Raw genomic sequence first — 27,881 nt, forward strand, 5'->3', positions numbered from 1 at the left:
GGGAAGAGAGATAAGAGCAATTGAATGTAAGGCTCAGTCAATATACTCAATTTACTTGCTTTTTTCATGCTGCAGATCTGATAGCATTGTAGTGCGCTATGCTGTGGTCTTTGAAAAAGGCAGCTCTGAATCTAAAAATAAAATTGATGAGACACCTACTATCGGATCTAGCAAAGTTGAAAATGGTAACAATGAAGAAGCAAAAGAAATGTCATACACTGTGCTAGAACTACAGCAGATGGTTGCCATGGCACTGCAGGATGATCGATCTCTGGCCGTGGACCTACAAACGCTCATGTTTTCAGATGGTGAGTAAACAGTCTGGGATTTTTCCTGTCTGTAGAATATGCAATAAGATCCTTAAAGGGAATCTGTCACCCCTTTTTTTGAGATATCATATAATGATAGCATTCAATTGTGTGTCACATAAGGATTCTCTTAGTACTTTTGCTTCCCCCTGACCCCGCACCTTTCATGCATAAATACCTTTTTATATCGGTTCAGATGTATGTAAACTGCCGCTGTCCGGTCCGCTGGGTGGGGCTTATTCACCTGCTCCCCCCTGTCTTGCTCTACGCATTTCTTCTTGTGTAGAGCAAGACAGGGGGGGAGCAGTTGAATAAGCCCCGCCCATTGGACCGGACCGTGGCAGTTTACATACATCTGAATCGATTTAAAAAAGGTATTTATGCATGAAAGGTGCGGGGTCAGGGGGAAGCAAAAGTACTAAGAGAATCCTTATGTGACACACAATTGAATGCTATCATTATATGATATCTCAAAAAAAGGGGTGACAGATTCCCTTTAAGGAAAAATAAACAAAACCAACTGCCCAGAATATTCCTTGTAGATATGTGTACATTATTGACATGTGTTTATTCCATTATTTATAACTTGTTTTGTAATTTTTCCCTATTTGATTCTGGACAAAAATAATAAGATTACTTATTTTTCCCAAAAATTATACAGCAAGTGAAATAAGTGTTGAACACATCACCAATTATCTAAGTAAATATAGTTCGAAAGGTGCTATTGACATGAAATTCTCACCTGATGTCAGAAACAACCCATCCAATCTACACAGGCAAAGAAATCAAGCCATAGCTGTCCATTAATTAAGTTATGTGTAATAATGGGAAATGACACAGGGCAAAACATGAAGAAAGAGAGTTGCAAAAAGCTATGGATAGTCATGACACTAGCTGAAATCTATCAGTAATTAGAAAGCTATTCTGCTGCTTATTGAAAAATAATATCAGCTGGCTTATTGTTGCAAAACATACTGATGACATTGGTTACAGAAGAATTTCTAATCTACTTAAGATTCCAGTGAGCACTGTTGGGGCCATAATATGAAAGTGGAAATAACATCATTTTACTATAAACCGGTCATATAAGTCAATGGAGCCTTGTTCTGGCTCTCAGAGACTTACATTGAGTAATGACTTCCAAATCACCAGGCAAATAAATAATGGAGCAATCTAGTAGAAGATGACCAGAGCGGCGCCGATAACAGATGAAGATAGCAGCTGGTAAGTATAATTTTGCGGACAGGAATCTTAGATTTGTTGCACCACTCCAAAGCTAAAATAAAAAAAACGCAAGAGAGGTGGTTTTACCCCTTTATGACCTTGGACTTATCCATACATTCAGGTCGGCTAGTACTTACCGACCTTGATCATATGGATACGTCATGGCAATTTTGCACCAACCGACACCGTGTGCGCGATCGCCGGTGGGTGTCAGCTGATTCTGACTTTTGACCCCTAGCGCTTAGTGCAGGAGAGGTACCCACATTGCTCCCAGCACATTAATCCCATAAATACTGCGGTCGATATCGATTGATGTATTCAGCAGGCAAGCAGAGGAAGGGAGCCCCCTCTGCTCTCCGATTGGTGCCCCCTCAATGTCATCGTGAGGGGCCAATCATTTCCATGGTGACCCGATGTCGTCATGACAACATCCGGATCACCACAGCTACCAAACTTGCTACAACATGTTCAGAGCATGGTGTAGCAAGTTTGTCTGTCAGTGCAGCGCTGACAATTTGTAAAGCACAGCAAAATTCCTGCTTTGCTATGCTTGGCAAGCGATCAAACTGCAAAAAGTGAAAGTCCATCATGGGACAAAGTAAAAACAATTAAAAAGTGAAAAAAATAGTAAAGATATTTTTTTAAATCATAAAATAATTAAAAAATAAAAATATATTGTACCCATAAATAAGAAAAAATAAATAAACAAAAAAATTACACACATTTGGTATTGCTGCATCCGGAACGACCTGACCTATAAAATTGTCCCTCTAGAAAACTCCTTTAGTGAACATCGCAAAAATAAAATATAAAAAATTAGGCAAAAAATGATGTTTATCAAACTGCTGAACAAAAAGTTGAATAAAACGCAATCAAAAAGATGAATGTAAAAAAAATGGTATAGCTGAAAATGTCATCTTGTCAGCATAAAATAAAAAAGTTATAGCTCTCAGAATGAAGCAATGAAAATATAGTTATGTTTTCTAGAAAATATCTTTCATTGTGTAAAAAGGCCAAAACATAAAAAATGATATAAAGGTGGTAATGCTGTAATCATACTGACCCAAAGAATAAAGCTGCCCTAACAATTTTACCACACACAGAATGACAAAAAAAACAATTCCTGAATTGCTGTTTTTTGTTCATTCTGCCTCTCAAAATTCGGAATAGAAAGCAATCAAAGATCAAGCCCTCCCATGACTGTGTCAGCCAAAATATGGAAAAATTATAGTTCTCAAAATATGGCCATGCAAAAACTAGTTTTTGCAAAAAAAAGTGCCTGTAAGTGTGTGACAGCAGCCAAACATGAAAACCATATTTATAATCTGGTATTGCTGTAATCACCCCAACCCTAAGAATAAAGTCACCTAAACACTTGTACTGAACTAGGAATAGCTTAAAAAAATAAGTAAAAACAATTGTTCACCTGCTGTTGATTTGTTCATTCTGCTCTCCAAATATTGCAGTAAAGATTGGCACACATTAATCCTGTGCTCTGCGCTGTTCACTTCTATCGGGGTTTATGTGTAAATCTCTGAAATACGTGATTCAGGTGGCAGAAGATTCCCTTTAATGAGGCAGATGGAGGCATTGTGGTGCCATATGTCATATGATCTAACGGTGTCCACCTTTTTCGGCGTGCATAAAAGCGCAGTCTGCTACAGTTTTGTACACTTCTGAAAAAATAACATCACTGAAAAGAGGTAACTCTGCTGCCTCATTATAATGAATGGATACTTCGGGGGTTTCATCTGAATCACGTCACTTGGAGATTTAGATGGAAACCCCAAAGTAAGTTGTCAGCGTAGAGCGAAAGATAAATATGATCCCAAATGTTATGTAAAATGATACCAAAAAAAGCTTCAACTCAATCCTCAAAAAAAGTCCTCACTCAGGTCTGTCATCTGTCAGTGGAAATATAGGGGGCTTCCACGTTACTGGTAGTACAAAGGCTTTGTAAAAGTGAAATGGCTCCTCGCCCCCAAAAGAAATTCAGCTGTCCTAAATCCAAATGCCTCCTCCCTTCTGAACGCCACAGTGTGCTTAAGCCACATTTAATGTCCACATGTTTAGCATTTCTGTAGCTATGAGAGCCCACCTAATTTATGGGTGCGTGTGTTAGGCGTCGGGATTCTCCCACTGCGCGGGATAGATCCCAGGCATTATCTAGTAATGTGGTCTCCCACTCAGGTCTGTCCGCTGTGATTGCTGCTCAGCATAGACGTTGGTCCCAGCATCTTGCTCAGGCTCGTGGTATACGTTTGGTTACTGCTGGCTCTTCAGCAATGTGTATGGTAATCAGTGATATGCAGATGCAGCCTTGTGCTCTGGAGTCTAAGTCCAGAGATCACCTTACTGAGCATGTCTCTGATGTAGCGTTTTCTTATTGATGGTTGGACGTTAGCTGCTCTGGTGATGTGGCAGCCCTGGATTGGCCCATGGGCGATGTCTCGACCGACTGGGCATAAGTGTTTGGGGGTGAAGCCTAGCTTATATAAGGCTCTCAACAGCGCATGTGGGCGTGCTAGTGTCATCTATGTTTTGGTGTGAGTGGATGGTTACTCTACCACCCTGTCTGCATGTTTTGTGTGAGTCTGTCTATGCTCAAAAACTGTACACGTTGGCAGGCAGGTAACACCTTTATGCAGTTCCATACCTTGGCTCAATGCCTGAGTCTCTAGTTTGCTTCATACTTAGGGTTCCGGTCAGGCACAAGTTCGGTAATGTCAGGACTGTGGTAACTAGCCGCTTGGATTAGCATCTGTTTCGTTCATGTGTGTGGTTAGGACAGTTCAGTTACAGAGCAAGCTCAACCGTTACATGCCCTCTCAGTGAAGTCGAAAGGGTAGTGTACCTAGCATCATAAGAGTTCCTTCTCTTGGCCCAGCATCCAATTCTTTTATATGTGCGGTAGCACAATTTAGTTGCAGAGCAAGTTCAATCCACATGCTAACATCCCTGTGACATTAACAGGGTATAGTACTTAGCATTCTTAGTGCAGTACCTTTCTGTAAAGTAACTGAGCTTGGTACTCAGTGTTCCTATCACTCTGTGTGGCATTAACACAGTGTGTTTAAGATAACACTCGCTGTTTTGTTCCGTCATTGTTCACACTAGCAGCAGGTTCATCTCTGCATGGTGAACCCCAGGTTGCAATTGCACTTTATTTTATATTTTATTTAGTGCAATCTGCCAACCCTAACAGCTTGTCTCCAGAACCATGAGCTGAGCATAACGTACTGGTCACTACAACGTACTGGTCACTACAACGCTAGTTTTAAATTTTTACTCAGCAACAATAACTGCTGCTTGTTTTTGGAAAGCACCCATGGAGTCAAAATCATCATTACACCTGTACATAAATTCCCAAAGGGGTATAGTTTCCAAAATGGAATCAGTTGAGGAGAGATTCTGCTCTTCTAGCACTAAGGGGCTCTTTACATGTAGTTTGCAAACTATTGTTGAAAAATCTGCGCTCTAGGAGACACTCCATCCCTCCCGAATCTCCCCGTGTGGCTAAGCAGTACTGTACAGCCACATATCGGGCATTTCCACATTCAGCATAAATTGTGGGACAAATTTTGGTGCCATTTTTAGCCATTTCCCAGTGTGAGAATATAAAATATTGGGCTGAATCAAACTTTTGGTGGTAAAAATGTAATTATTTTTTTCCTCACTGATCAATGGTCTAAAATTCTGTAACCCACCAGTGATGTCAATATGATCCCTGCACCCCTAGATGAATTTATTGAAAGGTGTAGTTTGTATAATGGTGTCTCTTATGGGGGTTCGGCTGTTCTGGCACCTCAGGGGCTCTGCCAATGTGACATGGCACCCTCAAACCAGTCAAGCGAAATCTGAACTCCAATATGCCAACTCTTCCCTTCTAAGCTTTGCACTGTGCCTCAAAAGGCGCAACAATCAAGAAAGAAAGAGATCGACCATACAGTCTGCAAAATTAATACATTTATTAGTACAATTCAGGTAATAAAACAACGGAACAATTAGAAATTATAAAATCGCATAAGATTCCTATTTTGTTTCTCCCACTGAGAGCACTCTATATCTTTTTTCTACTGGCCAACACAGTACCAAACCACTTTTTTTCGTAACTTTGATTTAAATGCATAAAAATTAAAAGTTTGAAAATTGTAAAATTTTCTCCAAATTTTAATTTTTTTCACAAATAAACGCAAGTAATATCAAATTTTACCACTATCATGAAGTACGATATGTTATGAAAAAAAACAGTCTCAGAATCAATGGGATCCTTTGAAGCATTCCAGAATTATTGCCACATAAAGTGATCAGAATTCCAAACTTATTTCCATGAAGGTGCAAACAGCCTTTGGGGTAAAGGGGTTAAAAGCAAAATCCACAAATTAAACAGATGATCCAGCACTCTATCCTTTCAAATAATGACTTTATTGCCACCATTATTCAAATATTATACAAACATTTGTAATTTGAAAGCAAGCTACTGTTTGCTTGAAAACTTATTTTTCTAAATAAAAGTTATACCAATGTCATTGGTGCTTCAAAATTTTGGCACAAAATCATCCATTTACAGCAATTACAGGTTTGTAGACCTGTGTCTTGTAACCGCTTCCTTGCACCAGCAATACTGAGAATCATAATAGCATGTGCACCGCAAAACTGTCACATTTATTTGTCTGTAGTCATATAGAGTGCAGACTTTGCCCTCAAACCCAGACAACCCAGTTTTAAATGAAAAATATGAAATGTTTACATTGGCTCATTTTCATCGTAAGTCATTTTTGTAGGCCGACATGGTCGTTTGTATGCCATTTTCATACTGTACATGTAGTCACATGCCAACTAGGCGGCTTCTCTCAATTCACTTCTATTGAGAGATTAGACTAGTAGACATGTGACCACATGAATGCATATCACATACGTGCAGTCATATGACCACTCACCGCCACTGGCAATATTGGTGTTTTATAGTAATGTGCCTCTGCTGGCTGTCATGATTCTGTAAGGGGTGTGCAGGTGGCTGATTTCGCCCCTCACCTTGATGCATATCTGCTGGATCAAACCGGGTATGCTGTGGATGTTTTAATAATGTGCTTATGTGTATATGTCATTTATAGAATACATTTACATGTGATGCAATGTTTATATATCTGAAACACAACAAGAAAACAGATTTGCAAAAATACTCTGCAGTAAAATATATGACAGTAATCAGCAAGTGCTGGATAACAAATACAGGGTATTTAGTCGATACTTTTTTTGCAAAACAATGTATACCAAGCTGCTTCACCGTGTCAAGGTAACCCGCATTAAAGCAGTCCCTATCTAATGTATTTAAAACCTGAACATCTGAACAGTGTCTAAAATGAACAGGATTCGGACAGGCGCTTCTTAGTATGGGCTTGTGGTGCAAGACAGCTCTTTTGTGCATGCCACACAAGAGAGGGGTGGGGTCTCTCAAACCATGCTAGGCAAGGAAAAAACGGATTAAAAACACATGTGACATGCACAAGTGTGAACAAGTCGGTCAGACAACGTTCACACCACCCACTAACTGAAACACAACAAGAAAACAGATTTGCAAAAATACTCTGCAGTAAAATAATGACAGTAATCAGCCCGAGGATTGAGCTGGGTTATACAGGGACTGTGCTCACATGACGGTGAGCTGGTGTGGACTGAACTGCTTGCTCTGAGGTCCCAAGTAAGTGGGATCGGTGACGATGCCACCATGTTTGACCTGTAGTAGGGTCAAATATGGTGGACTGGAGCAAGGTTCTTGATATAATGTATAATAGTTGTCAACGTTATTAAAGTTTTAATAATATGCCTTTCCATATTCTTGTACTTATTCTAATGCTTATATTGCTGATGCTTTTACCGGTACCCCATGGTCAGTGACGACCATGATTTTAGAAAGGAGGTATGTAAGAGGTGTGCAGGTAGCTGATTTCGCCCATGCACCTCGATGCATATCTGCTGGATCAAACTGGATAAGCTGTGGATGTTTTACTAATGTGCTTATGTGTATATGTCATTTATAGTATACATTTCCATGTGATGTAATGTTTATATACCTGTATTGTGTTAGGGATTAAGGTAGGGACAGTTAACAACATAGTTAGACCTAATGTTTAGCATAGTTTGAGCTTATGTGAAGTATAGTGCACTGGGGGCACTACAGAGGCAGGGATGTAGATTTAGATGTAAGATAAGCTAGTTAACTGGTTTTAGCCAGAGTAGTAATAGTTAAATGTTTAACCCAAGAGGAAGCTAGCTAGTGTGCAATGCGAGGATGCAATTTTCTTGCATCTAAGCATCCGTGTGACATCCGTATGGCATCAGTATGGCGAGATTTTCTCGCCGGCTTGAAAAATGGACATATAAAGGATCCATGGCCTCAAATATTTGTGAAAACATATATACAGTCTATATATATACTGTGTATATACAGTATATATTTCATACAGAGCTAGAGAGCAGAATAGCCAAAAATTAAATTATCGGCTTCTGTAAAATCATTACAGAACCCGACAGGATATGAGACATGGCTTACATACTGTAAACCATTGCATATCCGTTAGATTTATATATGTCCCTCAGTAATAATGTTAGTAATGTGTGTGTGTAAACTTTTGGAGTTGTAGGTGTTAAATTAAAGGATTAATTCACAGAAAAAACAGGCGTGGGCACCCGCGCAATATTCTCCACCAGAGAGGGAAAGCCAGTGACTGAGGGCCGATATTAATAGCCTAGAGAGGGACCTTGGTTATTGCCCCCCTCCCTAGCTAAAAAAAATCTACCCCCATCCTCCGTGCTTCCCTGAGCCCCCCACAGCAACGCAATGTGCAGCGCTGCTGCGGGGATCTCCTTCCCGCAGGTCCCCGGATCCAAGATGGCAACGAGGATCTGACGCTGATCTGTAACAGTGATCTGTGATGTGACAGGTCAGCGATCTGTCACATGACAGCTATGTCCCCCCTGGGACAATGTAATAAAGTTTAAAAAAAAAAAGAAGTGTAAAAATAATTGTTTAAAAATAAATAAAAAAAAAAAATATTCCCTAATAAATTCATTTTTAGGAAATAAAATAAAAACAATAAAAGTGCACATATTTGGTATTGCCGCGTCCATAATGACCCGCCCTATAAAACTGTCCCATTAGTTAACCCCTTTAGCGAACCCCTTAAAAAATAAAAACAAAGCAAAAAATAATGATTTATTATCATACCGCTGAACAAAAAGTACAATAACGCGCGATCAAAAAGACGCATATAAATATGCATGGTACCGCTGAAAACATCATCTTGTCCCGCAAAAAATGAGCCACAGTACAGTGTCATCAGCAAAAAAATATAAAAGTTATAGCTTGCAGAATAAAGCGATGCAAAAATAATTATTTTTTATATAAAATTGTTTTCATTGCATAAAAGCGCCAAAACTTAAAAAACCGACAAAAATGAGGTATCAATGTAACCGCACTGACCCGAAGAATAAAACTGCCTTATCAATTTTACTGCACGCAGAACGGGGTAAGCGCACCCCCCAAAAGAAATTCTTGAAATGCTGGTTTTTGTTCATTCTGCATCCCAAAAATCAGAATAAAAAGCGTTCAAAAAATGTCATGCGCCCGAAAATGGTACCAATAAAAACGTTAACTCGTCTTGCAAAAAATAAGACCTCACATGACTCTGTGGGTCAAAATACAGAAAAATTATAGGTCTCAAAATGTGGTGATGCAAAAACTATTTTTACAATAAAAAGCGTCTTTAAGCGTGCGACAGCTGCCAAAAGTAAAAAACCGCCATAAATAGTAAATCAAACCCTCCGTTATCACACCCTTAGTTAGGGAAAAATAATAAAATTAAAAGAAAAATGTATTTATTTCCATTTTCCCATTAGGGTTAGGGCTAGGGTTAGGGTTAGGGCTAGGGTTAGGGCCAGGGTTAGGGCTAGGGTTAGGGTTAGGGCTAGGGTTAGGGCTAGGGGTGTGTTGGGGTTAGGGTTGGAGTTAGAATGGGGAGTTTCCACTGTTTGGGCACATCAGGTGCTCTCCAAACGCAACATAGAGTCTGATCTCAATTCCAGCCAATTCTGCGTTGAAAAAGTCAAATGGTGCTCCTTCCCTTCCAAGCTCTGCCATGCGCCCAAACAGTGTTTTACCCCCCACATATGGGGTGTCAGCCTACTCAGGACAAATTGCAAAACAACTTTTGGGGTCCAATTTCTCCTGTTACCCTTAGGAAAATAAAAAATTGGGGGCAAAAATATCATTTTTATGGAAAAAAATATGATTTTTTATTTTCACGCCCGGGCGTTATAAACTTCTGTGAAGCACTGGGAGGTTCAAAGTGCTCAACACACATCTAGATAAGTTCCGTGGGGGTCTAGTTTCCAAAATGGGGTCACTTGTGGGGAGTTTCAACAGTTTAGGCACATCAGAAGCTCGCCAAACGTGACATGACACCCGCAAACCATTCCACCAAAGTCTGCATTTCAAAACATCACTACTTCCCTTCCGAGCCCCGACGTGTGCCCATACAGTAGTTTTCTCCCACATATGGGGTATCAGCGGACTCAGGACAAATTGGACAACAACTTTTGCGCTCCAATTTCTCCTGTTACCCTTGGGAAAATAAAAAAATTGGGGACTAAAAGATCATGTTTGTGGAAAAAATATGACTTTTTTATTTTCATGCCCGGGCGTTATAAGCTTCTATGAAGCACTGGGGGGTTCAAAGTGCTCACCACACATCTAGGTAAGTTCCTTAGGGGATCTAGTTTCCAAAATGGGGTCACTTGTTGGGGGTTTCCACTGTTTAGGTACATCAGGAGCGCTCCAAAGGCAACATGACGCCAGCAGACCATTCCATCAAAGTCTGCATTCCAAAACGTCACTACTTCCCTTCCGAGCCCCGACGTGTGCCCATACAGTAGTTTTCAACCACATATGGGGTATCAGGGTACTCAGGACAAATTGGACAACAACTTTTGGCTTCCAATATCTCCTGTTACCCTTGGGAAAATAAAAAAATTGGGGACTAAAAGATTATGTTTGTGGAAAAAATATGATTTTTTTATTTTCATGCCTGGGTGTTATAAGCTTCTATGAAGCACTGGGGGGTTCAAAGTGCTCACCACACATCTAAATAAGTTCTTTAGGGGGTCTAGTTTCCAAAATGGTGTCATTTGTGGGGGGTTTCCACTGTTTAGGCACATCAGGGGCTTTTCAAACGCGGCATGGCGTCCAATCCCAATTCCAGCCAAAGAAGTCAAATGGTGCTGCTTCGCTTCTGAGCTCTGCCATGCGCCCAAATAGTTGTTTACACCCACATATGGGGTATCAGCGTACTCAGGACAAATTGCAAATAACTTTTGGGGTCCTGTTACCCTTGGAAAAAAAAAATTGAGGGTGAAAAAATCATTTTTGTTGGAAAAATATGTTTTTTTAATTGTACGGCTGTACGTTATAAACTTCTGTGAAGCCCTTGGGAATTCAAAGTTCTCACCACACATCTAGATAAGTTCCTTGGGGGGTCTAGTTTCCAAAATGGGGTCACTTTTGGGGGGTTTCCACTGTTTAGGTACATCAGGGGCTCTCCAAATGTGACATGGCGTCCGACCTGAATTCCAGCCAATTTTGCATTGAAAAAGTCAAATGGTGCTCCTTCCCTTCTTAGCTCTGCCATGCGCCGAAACAGTGGTTCCCCCCATATATCAGGTATCAGCGTACTCAGGACAAATTGCACAAAACCCTTGGTAAAATAAAAAAATTGGACCTGAAGTAATTTTTTTTGTGAAAAAAAGTTAAATGTTCATTTTTTTTTAAACATTCAAAAAATTCCTGTGAAGCACCTGAAGGGTTAATAAACTTCTTGAATGTGGTTTTGAGCACCTTGAGGGGTGCAGTTTTTAGAATGGTGTCACTTTTGGGGATTTTCTATCGTATAGACCCCTCAAAGTGACTTCAAATGTGATGTGGTCCGTAAAAATAAAATGGTGCTGCAAAAATGAGAAATCGCTGGTTAACTTTTAACCCTTCTAACTTCCTAACAAAAAAAAATTTTGGTTCCAAAATTATGCTGATGTAAAGTAAACATGTGGGAAATGTTACTTATTAAGTTTTTTGTGTGCTATATCTCTGTGATTTAAGAGCATAAAAATTCAAAGTTGGAAAATTGCAAAATTTTCTAAATTTTCGCCAAATTTCCATTTTTTTCACAAATAAACACAAGTTATATGAATGAAATTTTACCACTAACATGAAGTACAATATGTCACGAGAAAACAATGTCAGAATCACCAGAATCCATGGAAGTGTTTCAGAGTTATTACCTCATAAAGGGACAGTGGTCAAAATTGTAAAAATTGGCCCGGTCATGAACGTGCAAACCACCCTTGGGGGTAAAGGGGTTAAAGAGGTGCCAAAGTGATTAACTAAAGAAGTTTGGAGATTGAAATTTGTGTATTGAAGCCTTCTTTGATGACAGAGTAATCTCCAAGGGACTGTGGCCACCAAGATGGCTTGATCTAACACCTCCAGATTTTTTCCTTTGGCTCCATTTGAAAGGTCGGGTTTACAGTAACTAGCCGCGAACATTGCAGGCACTCTGAGAGGACATTCAGTGAGATATTCAGGTGTAATGCATTCTACAATATGGAACGGCACACCCAGATGTGCTTGGATGTGAACTGTAGACTTTTTAAACACCTGCTTTAAAAAATCAGTTTCTCATGAATCAAGGTATGTACAGTCCAAATTTCAGTATTATAAATCATCTCTTTTAGAAGTTACTGCATTTTTTCCTAGTAAAGTAGCGAGTGAATTACCCTGCATAGTTTGCCAATATGGTTTATTATTTGTTGTATGCCAGCTATATGCCAGCTGTATAAAATCATATTTCATTTCACCTGAATGAAACCAAACTTAGGCCTGCAGATACTGTTAGAATGTTCTGTAAGACATTGTTCTATAAAGTAGACATTCTCTCAGAAACCAAGTGCCTAGAGGTCTCTTACACCAGAATTATTAGTGGAAATTAATAATTGTTTGTTTTACTTGAATTGTTTAATTATTCGCTCTGCACATGTATAGAAACTCCTTGGCTGTGAGCCAGAATTTTCATTTTAAGGGATTCTGTCCACAGAATCAAGCCTTCTAATTCATTTATATGGTACATGTAGGTCTTAGGAAGCTGAATAAAATAATACCTTGATATCTGCGATCCAATGATTGTATCCAGACAAATCCAAATTTTCTTATATATAAATGAACTGTTAAAGACTATGGGCGGGACACAGATCTCTCTAAGAATCTGTCTCCAGAGGTTATATTTAATAGAATCATAGAATCGTAGAGTTGGAAGGGACCTCCTGGGCCATCTGGTCCAACCCCCTGCTCAAAGCAGGATTCGCTAAATCATCCCAGTCAGATGTCTGTCCAGCCTCTGTTTGAAGACTTCCATTGAAGGAGAACTCACCACTTCTCGTGGCAGCCTGTTCCACTCATTGATCACTCTAACTGTCAAAAAGTTTTTTCTAATATCTAATCTGTGTCTCTTCCCATTCAGTTTCATCCCATTGCTTCTAGTCTTTCCTTGTGCAAATGAGAATAAAGTTGATCCTTCTACAATGTGACAGCCCTTTAGATATTTGTAGACAGCTATTAAGTCTCCTCTCAGTCTTCTCTTTTGCAAACTAAACATTCCCAAATCCTGCAACCTTTCCTCATAAGACAGGGTTTGCAGACCGGTCACCATTCTGGTCGCTCTTTTCTGAACTTGCTCCAGTTTGTTGATGTCTTTTTTAAAATGTGGTGCCCAAAACTGGACACAATATTCCAGATGAGGTCTGACCAAAGAGGAGTAGAGGGAAATAATGACTTCACGTGATCTAGACTGTATGCTTCTGTTAATACATCCTAGAATTGCATTTGCCTTTTTTGCTGCTGCATCACACTGTTGACTCATATTCAGTCTGTGATCTATTAGTATACCCAAGTCTTTTTCACATGTGCTGTCACTTAGCCCTATTCCTCCCATTCTATATATGCTTTTTTCATTTTTATTGCCCAGATGTAGTACTTTGCATTTCTCCCTGTTAAAAACCATTCTGTTAGTTGCTGCCCACTTCTCCAGTTTATTTAAATCTTTTTGAATCCTCTCTCTCTCTTCTCTAGTATTAGCTATCCCTCCTAGCTTTGTGTCATCAGCAAATTTAATCAGTTTACCCTCAATTCCTTCATCTAAATCGTTGATAAAGATGTTGAACAATACAGGGCCCAGGACAGAGCCCTGTGGTACCCCACTTGAGACATTCTTCCAACTGGATGTACAGCCATTTACGACCACTCTTTGGGTCCGATCACTAAGCCAGTTATGAATCCACCTAACAGTTGCCTTGTCCATTCCATACTTAGTCATTTTTTCAATAAGGATTGTATGAGATACTTTGTCAAATGCTTTGCTGAAGTCAAGATATACTATATCTACAGCATTTCCTTGATCCACCCAATCAGTGATACCGTCATAGAAGGAAATTAAGTTAGTCTGACATGACTTATTAGTTAGAAACCCATGCTGACTCTGTTTAATCACTTCATTCTTATCCAGGTATTGACATACATGTTGTTTAATAATTTGTTCAAAGATCTTTCCTGGTATAGAAGTCAGACTCACCGGCCTATAGTTGCCTGGGTCCACCTTCTTCCCCTTTTTGAAGATAGGAACAACATTTGCTCTTCTCCAGTCTTCTGGCACTTCTCCTGTTCTCCAAGAATTTTCAAAGATTATGGAGAGGGGTTCAAAAATTTCTTCTGCTATCTCCTTCAGTACTCTGGGGTGTAATTCATCTGGACCTGGAGACTTGAATTCATTTAGGTTAGCTAAGTGTTTCCTCACTATCTTTCTGTTTATAGATATCCTGGATTCTTCTATTCCCTTAATAGGACAGTGAATAACAGTTGATGTTGCATTTCCTTTCTGAGAGAAAACAGATGCAAAATAGGAATTTAAAAGTTCAGCCTTCTCAACATCCTGTCTTACCATTTCATCATTTTCATCCTGTAAAAATCCTATAGCATCTTTGACTTTTCTTTTACTTTTGACATATCCCCAAAATCCTTTATTATTGCTTTTGACATCTCTTGCAAGCCTCAGTTCATTTTCAGCTTTAGCTAATCTGATTTGTGCCCTGCAGGTTCTGCAGACAGCATTATATTCTTCTTTAGATATGCCTCCCTCTTTCCATTTTATAAACATTTTTTTCTTCCTTTTTAGCATGTGCTTAAGTTCTGTGTTCATCCATCCTGGTTTCCTTAAATGCTTCCTATTCTTCCCTCTTTTCGGAATTGTTAACAACTGTGCTTTGAGAATTTCATTTTTCAAGATTTCCCATCCTTCCTGGACATTTTTGTCTTTAAGGATATCCAGCCATTGGATCCCTCCAATTCTCTTTCTGAATCCCTTAAAATCTGCCTTTCTGAAATCTAACCTTGACGTCTGAGTCTTCACAGGTCTTCCACCTCTAGTAATCCAAAATTCTAAAATAGCATGGTCGCTACCTCCTAGGGTCCCAGCCACTTTTACCTCCTCAACCATTTCCTCCCTGTTTATAAGGATTAGATCCAAGGTAGCAGTTCCCCTTGTTTTCTCCCTTACCTTTTGGAAGATAAAGTTGTCAGCAAGAGAGGATAAGAATTTCCTTGACCTGTTAGTTTTGCCTGAGAGAGATTCCCAACAAATGTCTGGATAGTTGAAATCTCCCATGACAACTATGTCATATTTTTTGGAGAACTTGGCCATCTGATGCATAAAGAGTTCATCTATATATTCGGCTTGCACAGGCGGCCTGTAGTAAATGCCTACAATGGTGTCCTTTCCATTGTTCTGTCCTTGTATTCTTACCCAAACAGTTTCCACAGAACTCCCAGTCTCTGAAGCTTCAATCTCTGTGCAGATATACGCATTTCGAACATACAATGCGACACCCCCTCCTCGTTTATCAAGTCTGTTTCTTGCAAATAAGTTGTATCCTTCTAGTCTTGTATTCCAATCATGTGTATTGTCCCACCAAGTTTCAGTGATTCCAATTACATCATATTTCTGTTCCTGTGTTAGTAGTTCCAATTCTCCTTGTTTGTTGCCCATGCTTTGTGCATTAGTATAGAAACATTTTAGTTTGTGATTGGTTTCTCTTTCTCCAATATTTTTATTAATTAGATTCTTTCGTCTTTGTTCTTCCTTTCCACTTCTAATAGCAGAGTTCTCAATAGCATTTGTCAGGTGTATGGCTTTTTCTGGTCTTTTGCTTCCCTTCCCATGTTGTTCTAGTTTAAAGCTCTCCTTACAAGTGTAGCAAGGTGACTTCCAAATACATGCTTTCCAGTCTTCGTAAGGTGCACCCCATCTCTAGCAAGTAGTCCATCGTATAAGTAGTTCACTCCGTGATCCAGAAATCCAAATCCTTGCTGACGGCACCATCGACGTAGCCAGTTGTTCACCTGCAGAATCTTATTCCACCTCCTTGTTCCATGGCCATCCACTGGGAGGATGGAAGAGAAGACCACCTGCGCTCCCAGTTCTTTCACTTTCTTGCCTAAGTCTTCAAAGTCTCTGCAGATGATTTCCAGGTCGTTTCTTGCGGTGTCATTTGTCCCCACATGTAGTAGCAGGAATGGGTAGTCATCTGTAGGTCTGAAGAGTCCTGATATCCTGTCAGACACATCTTTAATTTTTGCACCTGGAAGACAGCACATTTCTCTTGTAGTTATATCCGGTCTGCAGATAGCGGCCTCTGTTCCTCTCAGCAGGGAATCCCCCATGACCACCACTCTCCGTTTCTTCTTCACAACATTTTTCTTTCTCCATCCAGGAGGACTCTGAAGGCGTACAAGGTTGCTGTTTGTTGGCAAAGTCTTATCCTGATGTATTTCTTAATCGTTTTCCTGCGTGAGAGCCTGGTACTGGTTTCTGAGCAGTATGGGTGCTGACTGCCTCCTGATCCTCCTGCTTCTCTGGGTCACATGTCTCCATTCCTCTGTTTCTTCAGGTGTACTTCGAATTTCTTCTCTTTCTGTAACATGAAGAGATAATTCTGCTCTGTCCAAGAACTCTTCACCTTCCTTAATGATCTTCAACGTAGCTAACCTCTCTTCGAGATTTTGCAACTTTTCCTCCAACAGGGACACAAGCTTGCATTTGTGGCATGTGAAGTTTGGCTTTTCCACTGGTAAATCTGTGAACATGTAGCAAGAAATGCAGCTCACCAAATGGCTCCTGGCCTCTTCCATCTTGAGATTTCTTAAAAACGATGAAAGATGAGCCAAATTTCGGCGCGCGGTTTTTCCGATTTCCTCTTTTCAGCTGCAACCGCCAAAACCCAGTGATCGTTGAGCTCGCGGAGACTCTTCACTTATCCCAGAAGGCACTGGGAATATGCAAATGATCTCCTCAAGACTCTTCCCCTGGTTTTCTGATTTCCTCTTTTCAGCTGCAACCGCCAAAACCCAGTGATCGTTGAGCTCGCGGAGACTCTTCACTTTTCCCAGAAGGCACTGGGAATATGCAAATGATCTCCTCAAGACTCTTCCCCTGGTTTTTAATAGTAGGGATCATTACCAGTGTGATATAATAATGGCCGCTCTCTGCTCTCCTGATCTCACTGTAGTGGTGTTTAGGATTATAAGTAACTAGAGATGAGCAAACCCAAACTTAAAAACGCTTGATCACAGACTTCTCACGGAAGTCCATTGCAATGTTCAGAGTTTTGGGTGAAGTGAGATGAGAGAGAATTTTCCCGGTCAAAAGTTTGAGTCTCCATAATTTTCAATGGGGTTTGAGTTCTGATTCAAGTTTGGGTACAGTTTTCATACCCGAACCGAAGTTTGAACAAAGTTTGGGTCGGATACCAGAGCCGAACTTCCACGGGTCTGCTCATCCCTATAAGTGACACATCTTCAAATTCCTCTCAGGGCTTCATATTCCATTTCATGGGCAGTCATTGTTGCAACTATTTTGCAAAAAAACAGAGCTGTGAGAGCTGCAGCTGTTAACATGGTTGTTATGAGACAAGGTTCAGTTCTACTGTATTAGTTACGTCTCATACTGGTAACTCCTCCTCTCATTTAAAATAAGCTCAGGAGGCAGCTTCTCATGTAGAGTGAACATCTCATAGCCTGGAACATCTCATTTACATATAAGAAAAACATGGCTATCTCTGAAATAAGCACCAAATTGCAGATAGCAAGGTTTCATTTATTCATCCTCAATAATCAGAACCTCCCACTCCCGTCTTCAAGACAATACACGTGCTGCGCCAATTCTTTGGAATGCACTTCCCAGGTCAGTACGATTAGTCCCCAATCCCCACGATTTTAAGCGTGCCCTGAAAACGCATTTATTCAGACTGGCCTACTGCCTCAACACATTATCCTAATCTATCCCTATGTGGCACAGCCAAAAGTTTTTTACCATAGCCAGGTACCCCGCATCATGTTCCCACATGCTTTATGCATCCATTAGCCCTCTGCATCCGTACTGTTACACACTTAACATTATGGCTGGTCCATACAATCAGGGCAACTGTTACAACCCACCTTTCGTGTCTCCCCTTTTTTCCTCATAGATTGTAAGCTTGCGAGCAGGGCCCTCATTCCTCTTGGTATCTGTTATGATCTATGTGATTATTGTTATGCTGTAATGTATATTGTCTGTACAAGTCCCCTCTGAAATGTAAAGTGCTGCGGAATATGTCAGCACTATAGAAATAACATTTATTATTATTATTATTCAGCTTATTATGACCTGCGTGCCAATATATATGGATTAGAAGAGATTATCCTACTGGCAGATTCCCTTTAAATACTGCTCTCTTTTGAAACAGGGGAGAACCCTCTCTCCAATATATATGGGTCCCATGCATGCCTTATACGTCGTATCTTTATTTCTTTTAATTGTAATTTATTTCTAAATAAATTGTCTGTTATTTCCAATCACCTGTTAAAACCGGATCTTTTGCTTGGAATACAGATTTACACATAACTAAAAATAGTACATAATGCTCATATGACTTCATTTTTAAAAGATCATCTCTAAAGTATAGGTGGGTGCTGTGCCATCTACCCTTCGTATGCTAATATTGCCTCTACAATTGACATTTATGAGTTATTTTTTGTACCACAATAAGAGTAATTTTCAAACGATAAAAATATATTGCAATCTAATGCAAGACCACTTCTTTTGGTGTCAAAGAGTTAAGTGAAGCTAAATTATATAATTATGAAATGGTGAAATTTTGTGTTTTACAGGTCATAAATATTTGCTTTGAACCTTTAAAAATACTTTCTTACTTATATACTATAAATCTCAAATTTGTGTGAGCATTTAGTTTACTGGTAAGCATGTACATATTCATTGTACATATGCATGACCTCAAATATGCAGAGATTACATATTTTTCTATATTTAGTGTAATTACTTTACAATTACTCACTTTCAAGAGCGATATTTCTTTTAATAAAAATATCCATTAGTAGTCCTTGTGCAATAAACCAGCATGCTTGTCTGAAAATAGTTGGCATGACGAAAACATGACAGATTTAAGTCATTATCCATTGCTTATGGAATGAATATGTGACATTTATTGCAAATAGGTTTTCAATGAAAAGCAATTAAGAGCTATAAATTGTCCGTAACTATTGCTTCCATTATTTTAATAGTCCAGGATAAAGAATTCATGTGACCACTGCATACTTTTGATACCATCCTTGTGGAGAGCTTTAGCATTGAAACATAATTCCACATTATCACATTTATGTACTTTAAGAGGATGACAAACAATAACAACTGTCAATCATAGCGCACCAATGGCCGACATTCAATTCAAAGCGATCAAAATGCCGTAAATAAGGCAGTAATGTGAAATTTTGTGAATAGGTACAAAAATGACAACTTTTATGTTAAAACATGTACCCTCACATCACATCAGCTCAAAAGAGTAAGATTATTACTTTTCTTGACTCAAGCATTACTGCAATTCATGGGGTCTTAAAGGGAACCTGTCATCAGAAAAAACACTATTAAGCTGCAGATATGTAGTAAATCTGCAGATTAATAGCTTTACTAACCTATCTGGCGCCCGCACTTAGCCATATGCTTCGGGGAGAAAATTAACTTTATCCCTCCACAGCATTCCGGATTCAGTAAATACACAGAGCAGCGGCTGTAACCGCCCCCTTCACTGACTGACAGCAGACTCTAACGCTGAGCCAGTGTCAGTCAGGGCCGGGGATACGGTTACAGATGCCATTCTGTAGACTCTTAGGCTAGTTTCACATTTGCATTTGGAGGCGAGCGTTGGGCTGTGGACGCTCGCCATGAAGCTCTGCCCCCTGCCGCACCTCCTCCGGTCAGCTCCGCCTATGGGCGCATGCCGCTGCATGCAGACTGCGCACCCTATCTTTAGCATTGGGTATGCAGGCTGTGCGCAGGTATGCGTTTGCCACCGCATGCATCATTTTGACAGTGCGGCAACGTGTTGCATTTTGGTGTGGTCACCGTACCGTCAAAACAACGCATGCGGCGGCAAACGCATACCTGCGCATGGCCTGTGTACCCAATGCCAAAGATAGGGTATGCAGGCCGCATGCAGCGGCATGGGCCCATAGGCGGAGCTGACTGAAGGAGGCATGGCAGGGGGCAGAGCTTCACGGCGAGCATCCACAGCCCAACGCTTCGCCTCCAAATGCAAATGTGAAACTAGCCTTAATGGTGACTGAACTGGCATCTCCCCATGACTGAAACCAGAATGCTAATTTTCTCCCTGAACATTCGGCTAGGTACGGGTGCCAGGCAGGTTAATAACGCTATTAACCTGCAGATTCACCCCATATCTGCAGCTTAATATTGTTTTTTCTGGTGACAGGTCCCCTTTAATTCAACCAGAGCTACCAGATTTTGTCATGGTTACCAACGCTTTTTCTGCTCATATGCCATTAACTAACTTTCCAAACCATGTGAATTCAATGTTAATCAAATTTGAGTCTAATTTCATGTAATTTTCAGGTTCTGGTGAATTTGAACAATTTATGATTTGATTTGGGCAATACAAAAAAATGCCTGCCACCAATCCAGAAGGTTACATCAATGAAAGCGGGCTCACATGATCTTAGACTTAATTGTGCAAGTTTCCCCTAATACCTTACAGCTATCACATAACATGGTATAGTGTAGCCATTTAGGAGGGACTATCATAGACTGTATAAAAGCCTAGGTAGGAACTGAAGTAGTTATTTTAGAGTAATTTGAGATGGTTAGATGCTATCAGGACTCACAGCTTACTAACAAAAGTACAAATAGAAAGTCCTAAAACATTGAACAAATACTCTAAACATTAAAGGGAATCTGTCAGCAGGTTTTTGCTGTGTAATCTGAGGACAGCATGAGGTAGGGGCTGAGATACTGATATAGGTGATATGTCACTTAGTAGGCTGTGTGATGTTCTTTCAATATAATGAATGTTTTATCACAAGGAGATGATCAGTGTCAGGATTGGTCCTCACATGAGCACTGGTGCGACTCTGCCTCATCTCGGAAAAGCAGTTCACTGTCAATAGACAATGTATATAGTAAACATTGGTGTGGGCAGGGTTAGTTTTATGAACTCTACTACATGCTACACCTAAAAATGCTAATTGTGTCACAACTGTTACATTCAGTAAAATAAGTTATACATCATTGTAATCATGGTCTCTTTTCCTACTATATATAATGCTGCTCTCAGATGAGGTAGCAAAAACCCAGTGACAGATTACATTTACTATGCTGTGTAACTGCACCAGTGAAGAAGATGAGAGTAGTAGTCTGTAACTATTAAAGAAATTCAATTGGTGTGTGGAAAGAGAGACAAAGAGAAGTTCTAGCAGCTATAAAGAAGAAGGCTGGGCTGCAGGTACTGACAGAGCACCAGGTCCAAAACTGCTGGGGCCATGCCCATTGTTGCAGGGGGGGAGGAAATTGAGAATGGAGAGCACCCAAGACCTGCAGAGAGGGGATGTGATAAATGTAGCAGGGACCAGAAGTTTTTAGTGGGAAGAGGGACAAAGTTCCCGCTGGGGAGAAGAAAGAGGTAATGAGGGGACACGAGTGCAGAGAAAACCGAGCAGGAAATCATTGTGTGAGACTCCCGATTGCAGAGCACGTTGAGCTGGAGATTGTTGTGCAAGACTCTCGATTGCAGAGTGTGCCAAATGGGAGATTGTTGTGAAAACTCCGGGTTGCAGAGCAGTATGATGGACTAGGGGCTCAACGTTGCCGCCAGAAGAGGAAAGACTAATCTGTTAGTCATAAACCTATAAAAAATCCGCTGCCAACCAGATAAAACCTCTCTGGCAGAATGTTTCACCAAAAAACTAGAAAATATATAATGTAATTCTTATTGTATTATAATACCAAATATGATTGATAATGTGCTAAAGAATAAGCCACGAAAATAGAAAGGTACATATCAGTGATAATGATTTTATTGCACATATAATTATTAATTAGACAGTACACAAGTATTAAAGTGAAGTAGATGACAAATATAGCAACTAAAAGATAACGGCACAATCAAAGTTGGTGAATGAAGTGCCAGACAGAAAAAAAGCATCTCGTGGGCCAGAACTGCACTATGCCAGGGAAGTAATGTTGAACACTATAAGCATAGTGGTAAAAAATACTGATGACAAAAAGTGACAAATGTCATGAAGGTGTCCAAAATAATAACGTAAATGGTCTTGATAGTAAATCAAACAGATGATAAGAGAACCTAGTACTAATATTGTTGAATCTTAAGGACAGGAAGTAGTCCGGTCTGGGTGTGAATATCACTGTATTATAATAGCAAGACCATCTAAATACCCTATGCTAGCATATGCAAGGCAGCAAATAGTTATTAGGAACCATAAATAAAGAGGTAAATACATTGCATCATAGTCCTGGTATTGTGCAGGGGTGCCCGTGAGACTCGCTAGAACCCAGACGCGCATTTCACCGTCCTCGGTTTCGTCAGGAGGCGTGTTTAAAATGTGAGGGCATGGGGTTTAAATGGGGAAGGTGTGGATCCTTCAGCGAATCGGCACGCTTCCTGACGTGATGTCCTGCCCCATGATGAGCGGGTCGGCGCGCCATGCATGATGGGAGGGAGGACGTGCATCATCGCCCAGCATCACCATGATGGCGCATCCTTACCCGCAGCGCCATGAGTCAGATACAGCGCACGTGCAGGGCGCATCTGTGCCTCCAAAGACTACACATTGGTGCATAATGAGATCCTATAATAGGGGTGTCTCGCCCTAAGACGGAACGAGGCAGCGCGTGCTATGAATGATGGGAGGGAGGAACCACATCATCACTCAACATCACCATGGCAGCGCGTCCTCACCCACAGCGCCATATTTCTAGCAAAGCACACGTGCATGGCATCTGTGCCATAAAGACAAATGTACATGAACACATTATAAATTCCTATAATAGGAAGATGATTAACATTATCTCTGCTGCAGAAAAAATATAGTAATCATAATGTAAATAAGTTAGTGCTATAAATATAGCTGGGGGTAATAACATCTAGCCAGTAAGATATAATAGAAATTATTAATTACCTACTATCAATATCATAGTTCTAACGGGACTTATCAGATAAACCACATAACCAAGGCAGCTATATAGAATAACAACTTTTACCCCCAAGATACATACCAATCTATGCAAAAAAAGTTAGTATAAAAAAGTAATACCAGTAAACATATCCAAAATCTGAAAAAATAAAAGAAATAATAATCTGTTAGGCGGAGAAGCCTGAAGATTTCAGCACCGGTCTCAGCCGGAATCCAGCTTTCACCCCTGAACATGTGACAAGCGTCAGACTCACGATAAGTGGAATGGAAATACTCGTAAACTGTTGGATACAGTTAAGCCCCCATTACACACTGCGATATCGCTAGCAATATCGCTGTAAAGTCACCGATTTTGTGACGTTGCAGCGATATTGCTAGCGATATCGCTGCATGTGATACTTACCTCCGACCGGCTCCCCCACTGGTTATCGCTGATCGCGCGAGAAGCTCCTGGACCATTCCTCGTCGGCCACTTCCTGCGGCGCTTCCTGTGGAGAGATGAGCGACCCGTGGAGCCGGGTGGGAGAACGCAGGATCGCCGCGTCTGACAGGTAAGTAGCGATCCCCGTCCCCTGCGATGTCGCTGGTAAGATCTGCCTGAGTGGCAGCTCACTAGCGACCACCTAGCGATGCACCAGCGATCCTTAACGCATCATATCGCTGGTCGGGATCGCTGGTGCATCGCTAGGTGTAACGGTACCCTAACTCAGTTCTTTTGTGATTCTTAGCTTAAATCTGATTTAACCCCCTGTTGCTCCCTGCGAGGAGATTTCTCCCTGTAATTATTAAATCAAACCACTGTTGCCCCGTTAACCCTTGCTCTGTGTATCTGTGTCGCTGCATCCGATTTCCTACATTACACAGCAACAGTGCCAGACTCAGTGTGATTGATCAGTGTTATGGTGTGTTGGCATCTATAGCATGTGAATGACGACCCATTTTTACTTTATTCTTAATGCACTATAAAGCAGCATTGCAATATTTTAAAGCAAAAAGTATATCTGAAATCAGCGTCAGTCAATGATAGTGTGCTTGCTTGTCATAAGTGACACTCCTGAGTTTTTCTATAGCTTGTTCAATCTTTTTTGGGAAGGAGGCAATAATTGCTTTTTATATTACAAAACATGCTGGCCTTTTGAGCATGTACATACTTTGTATTTGTTAACACATAATTTTGGGGAAGGTGGCTGATTTTTGTTTAAAGGAATCACTTTGAAATTAGGTTGTTTGGATTAAGCTTGAATGCGGTTGGATACAGTCCTAGGAGACCTGAGTGTTACTCACATTTTCTCAAAGCAATTGGAGGCTTTGCAGCATTGCAATTCTTCATAAAACTTGATTCCAGCTCGAAACTCGTCAACCGGGTCATGTCGACCATGTAAATTTTTCTTTTGTATGCACTATATTTTCATTTGAAAAATAAAAAGAAAAGGAAAATCCAGTCCTGTTGAGCCGGATTTTTTCTATTATCATTGTGATTCTTTGCATTTTGAAGTTTAGGGAAAAATTGGGCACATTTAAATTTCAATAGATTTGATCATCTCTATTAATAATAATGATTGATAATATAAAAAAAACTAATATTATATATTTATCATTTTTTTTCAGCTAAAGAACAGTAAATCTAAAAAGATTCAACAGCCCATAAAATCAAGATGTTTATATTTTGGCCCAGTAGGAAACTATTTATTTTGAATGAGGTTGACTGCTGGAAGTTATCCATTTGTTTTTCCCATCTAAACAGTTATCATACTGTATAAAGAAGATTTTGCTGATCTATAGTCTGTTGAACAGACAAAATGAATTGCAGCCTTTCAAACCATATTTCAATCAGAATTTATTAGTAGATAAAATGTTCATAGATCATAGGATTGTATTTGTTCCTATGCAAGAAGTGCCAGTGCTATAACTTTTTATGACTCTTTCCGCACAAAGAGTGCTGTAAATAGCAAATGAAAACACAGAAAATTCAGTACATAAATAAATGCATTCATCTACCTGTTATGTAAAAGCAAAATAATGCTATATATTTCTAGTTTAAAAGAGTGACTGTTTCAGCCAATCACTGACGTCAGAAAAAATGGTACAAGAACTGAGGTCTTGGCCGTTTTGACTTTATCAAAAATCCAAACTTTATAATGTCAAACAAGATAAGAGCAAAAGTAATGTGTTGGCTAGATCAGCATTCTACATAAACTAAAACTACTGTAAACTCTAACTAAAAGCAAATATACAAACAAACTACTCAAAAATCTCAATATAACTACAGAACTTGGTGGATAAAGGCTCCGACAGGAAAAATATCCAAGCTCTAACGTAAAGGGAACCTGTCACCAGTTTTTTCGCTTATAAACTATGCCCATCACCTTTAAGATCATAAGAATGGAGTTCCTGCAACCCCTTTACATCCTCAGACGTGCTCCTGCATACCTCAGAAAAAGTATTTTATATTTGTCCTGCACTGTATGTAAATTGCGAAGTCCAGTCCCATGGGTTTTTCTAGATTGTTATCAGCATGGCTTCGGTCCCTTCAAATGACACTTCTTGTAACTGCATGTAAGTGGATGACATCTCTCCGACATTCACGTAGTGCCCGAAGTCTCGCACCTACGCAGTGCCAAAGTTCTCCAAATTCACTGTGCCCACTTGAGCAGCCAGTGATTTCACTGCAAAGGCACGAGACAGTATTTGATGGGATCAGGGTGGCGCTGACCACAATCCATTGGACTGGACCGCGCAATTTACATACAGCACGGGACAAGTATAAAACACTTTTTCTGAGATATGCAGGGGCACGTTGGAGGATATAAAGAAGTTACAGGAGCTCTATTCTTATGGTCTTAAAGGTGATAAACATAGTTTATAAAGGAAAAAAACTGGTGACAGGTTCCCTTTAAGGGGCATTTACATTGCAAGATAATCACGAATGAGCATTGTTCGTAACTCCCATTTCATGATTATCCTGCCAATAATGCAGCAGAAAAGATCAATTTTCTCTCAGTCAACTTAGAAACCTGGGTGGGATAGGTTCACTACATTTTAACTTTTATCCACACATACTGTATATTATATTTCTTACTAAAAATCCTCTAAATATGGAATTTGTAAGTGTTACTGAAAAGTTTGAGTAGTTGGATTCAAATGTTTAATAAAATGTTTTTTCAATTTTAAACCTGCTTTTTTCATAGACCCTGATATGCCTTTTGATCATGTTGAAAGTGACACTCATCCTCCAATCATGGTTGTAACTTCCAAAATGAAGCCTGAATTGGTAAGTCCATGATCGAAGAGTGTATAATAATAAAAAGTTATGTACAAGTCCTGAACCCTAAAGAGAACCTGTGAGCATGTTTTTACATAATGGAAAAACTGGTATGGCTGTAGAGGCGCTTGTCTCCCAATAAAATCAATATATTTTTAGTAGAGGTGTGCCAGTCATGAGAGATATGGTGTAGAAGTCATATGCAAACCAGGCTGTGAATACTCATATTAAAAAACTTCAAGTGAACTGCCTTCTTTCCAGTGCATCTCCTGCTTAATTTAGACATGTGCTTATATGGATAATGTGCTAGATTTCTGTCCCATGACTGTCCCATTGAATTTATAAAAAAAAACTATCATTTTTATTGGTGGGAGGTAAGTGCCTATTTAGCCACACTGCTACTGCCATATCTAAAAATGCTCTGATAGGTTAAATTTAAGGAAGCACTCACATCAAAATTTTTATCCTCTATAAATATTGCAGTCATCATTTTATATAGCACTGTGTACTTACAATTACTGTACTCATTTTGCCTTTCTGCACAGCTAATTCTTCTCTTTTCCATTAGGTCTATGACATCACGTGTGTCATTCTCCTGGATTTGATCCCTTGAGCTTGTGTATTGTGGTCAGCTTCTCTTTTCGCCTAACCACAGGAGACACACTTTTTCTATGGGTGTTTGGGTCCTGCTATTCTGGCTGCAGTTTGTCTAGCTTAACATAGGTGTTCTTCATTTACTGTTTGTCTGTCCTATCACTTTTGGGGTGCAGCTTTAAATACCTTCCCCTGCTGATGTTTCCTTTTGGTGATAGACTTTGCTGGATTCATTCATTTGGCTGTAGCTTGTGTTGGTTGCAGTTGTTTTGTGTGTTATTCCTTTATTCCTTAAGGAACTGCTATGCTAGCGACCCTAAGAGCTGCTAAGGACATTCAGGGTAAGCTGCCGTTCAGTGTGGGCCCCATTGTGTTATTTAAGGGTCAGAGAAGGGCTTTACCTAGTCTGAACAGGACCCTGTCAGGTTTAGGTATTTGTCTCTCTCGTCTGTATGTTACCTGTGTAAATGTGCTTTGGCAGTCATAACAACGTGATTAAAAACTGAGTAGCTGAATCCTTGTGACCTCTAAGTAGAAGAAGGAGGTCAATTTTACTCGTATGATTCATAAATCACTGCAATAGTCCCTGGTAGTGGGAAGAGGGTGCCGCTGGGTCAGGAATTGAAGTGGGAAATGATAAATGCAGGGACAAGAGCCTTCCTGTTTCTACATAGAGCAGAGAAAAGAGAAGAAATAGCTAGGTAGAAAGGCAAAACGAGCAATTGTAAGTACACAGTGCTATTTAATAAGATGATTGCAATATTAAGAGGATTAAAACTTTCATGAGAGTGCTCATTTAAGGCTAAAATCAATCAGGCAGTTTTTGAACCAAACCTCTTAT

General features: G+C 39.9%; 1 protein-coding gene across 1 annotated transcript in view; it reads left to right on the top strand.

Moving 5' to 3' along the window:
* The window catches only part of IMPG1 (interphotoreceptor matrix proteoglycan 1), a 428,352-nt gene that overhangs the window by 200,489 nt on the left and 199,982 nt on the right, over window positions 1–27,881 (top strand). The window contains exons 10-11 of the mRNA XM_073569420.1: window positions 76–308; window positions 26,373–26,455. Of these exons, the coding sequence (XP_073425521.1) occupies window positions 76–308; window positions 26,373–26,455 (316 nt within the window). The remainder of the gene's footprint in view (window positions 1–75; window positions 309–26,372; window positions 26,456–27,881) is intronic.

Source organism: Dendrobates tinctorius, unplaced genomic scaffold (assembly GCF_039654945.1).
Source record: "Dendrobates tinctorius isolate UK_male_01 unplaced genomic scaffold, ASM3965494v1 ptg000024l, whole genome shotgun sequence".
NCBI classification, from domain to species: domain Eukaryota; kingdom Metazoa; phylum Chordata; class Amphibia; order Anura; family Dendrobatidae; genus Dendrobates; species Dendrobates tinctorius.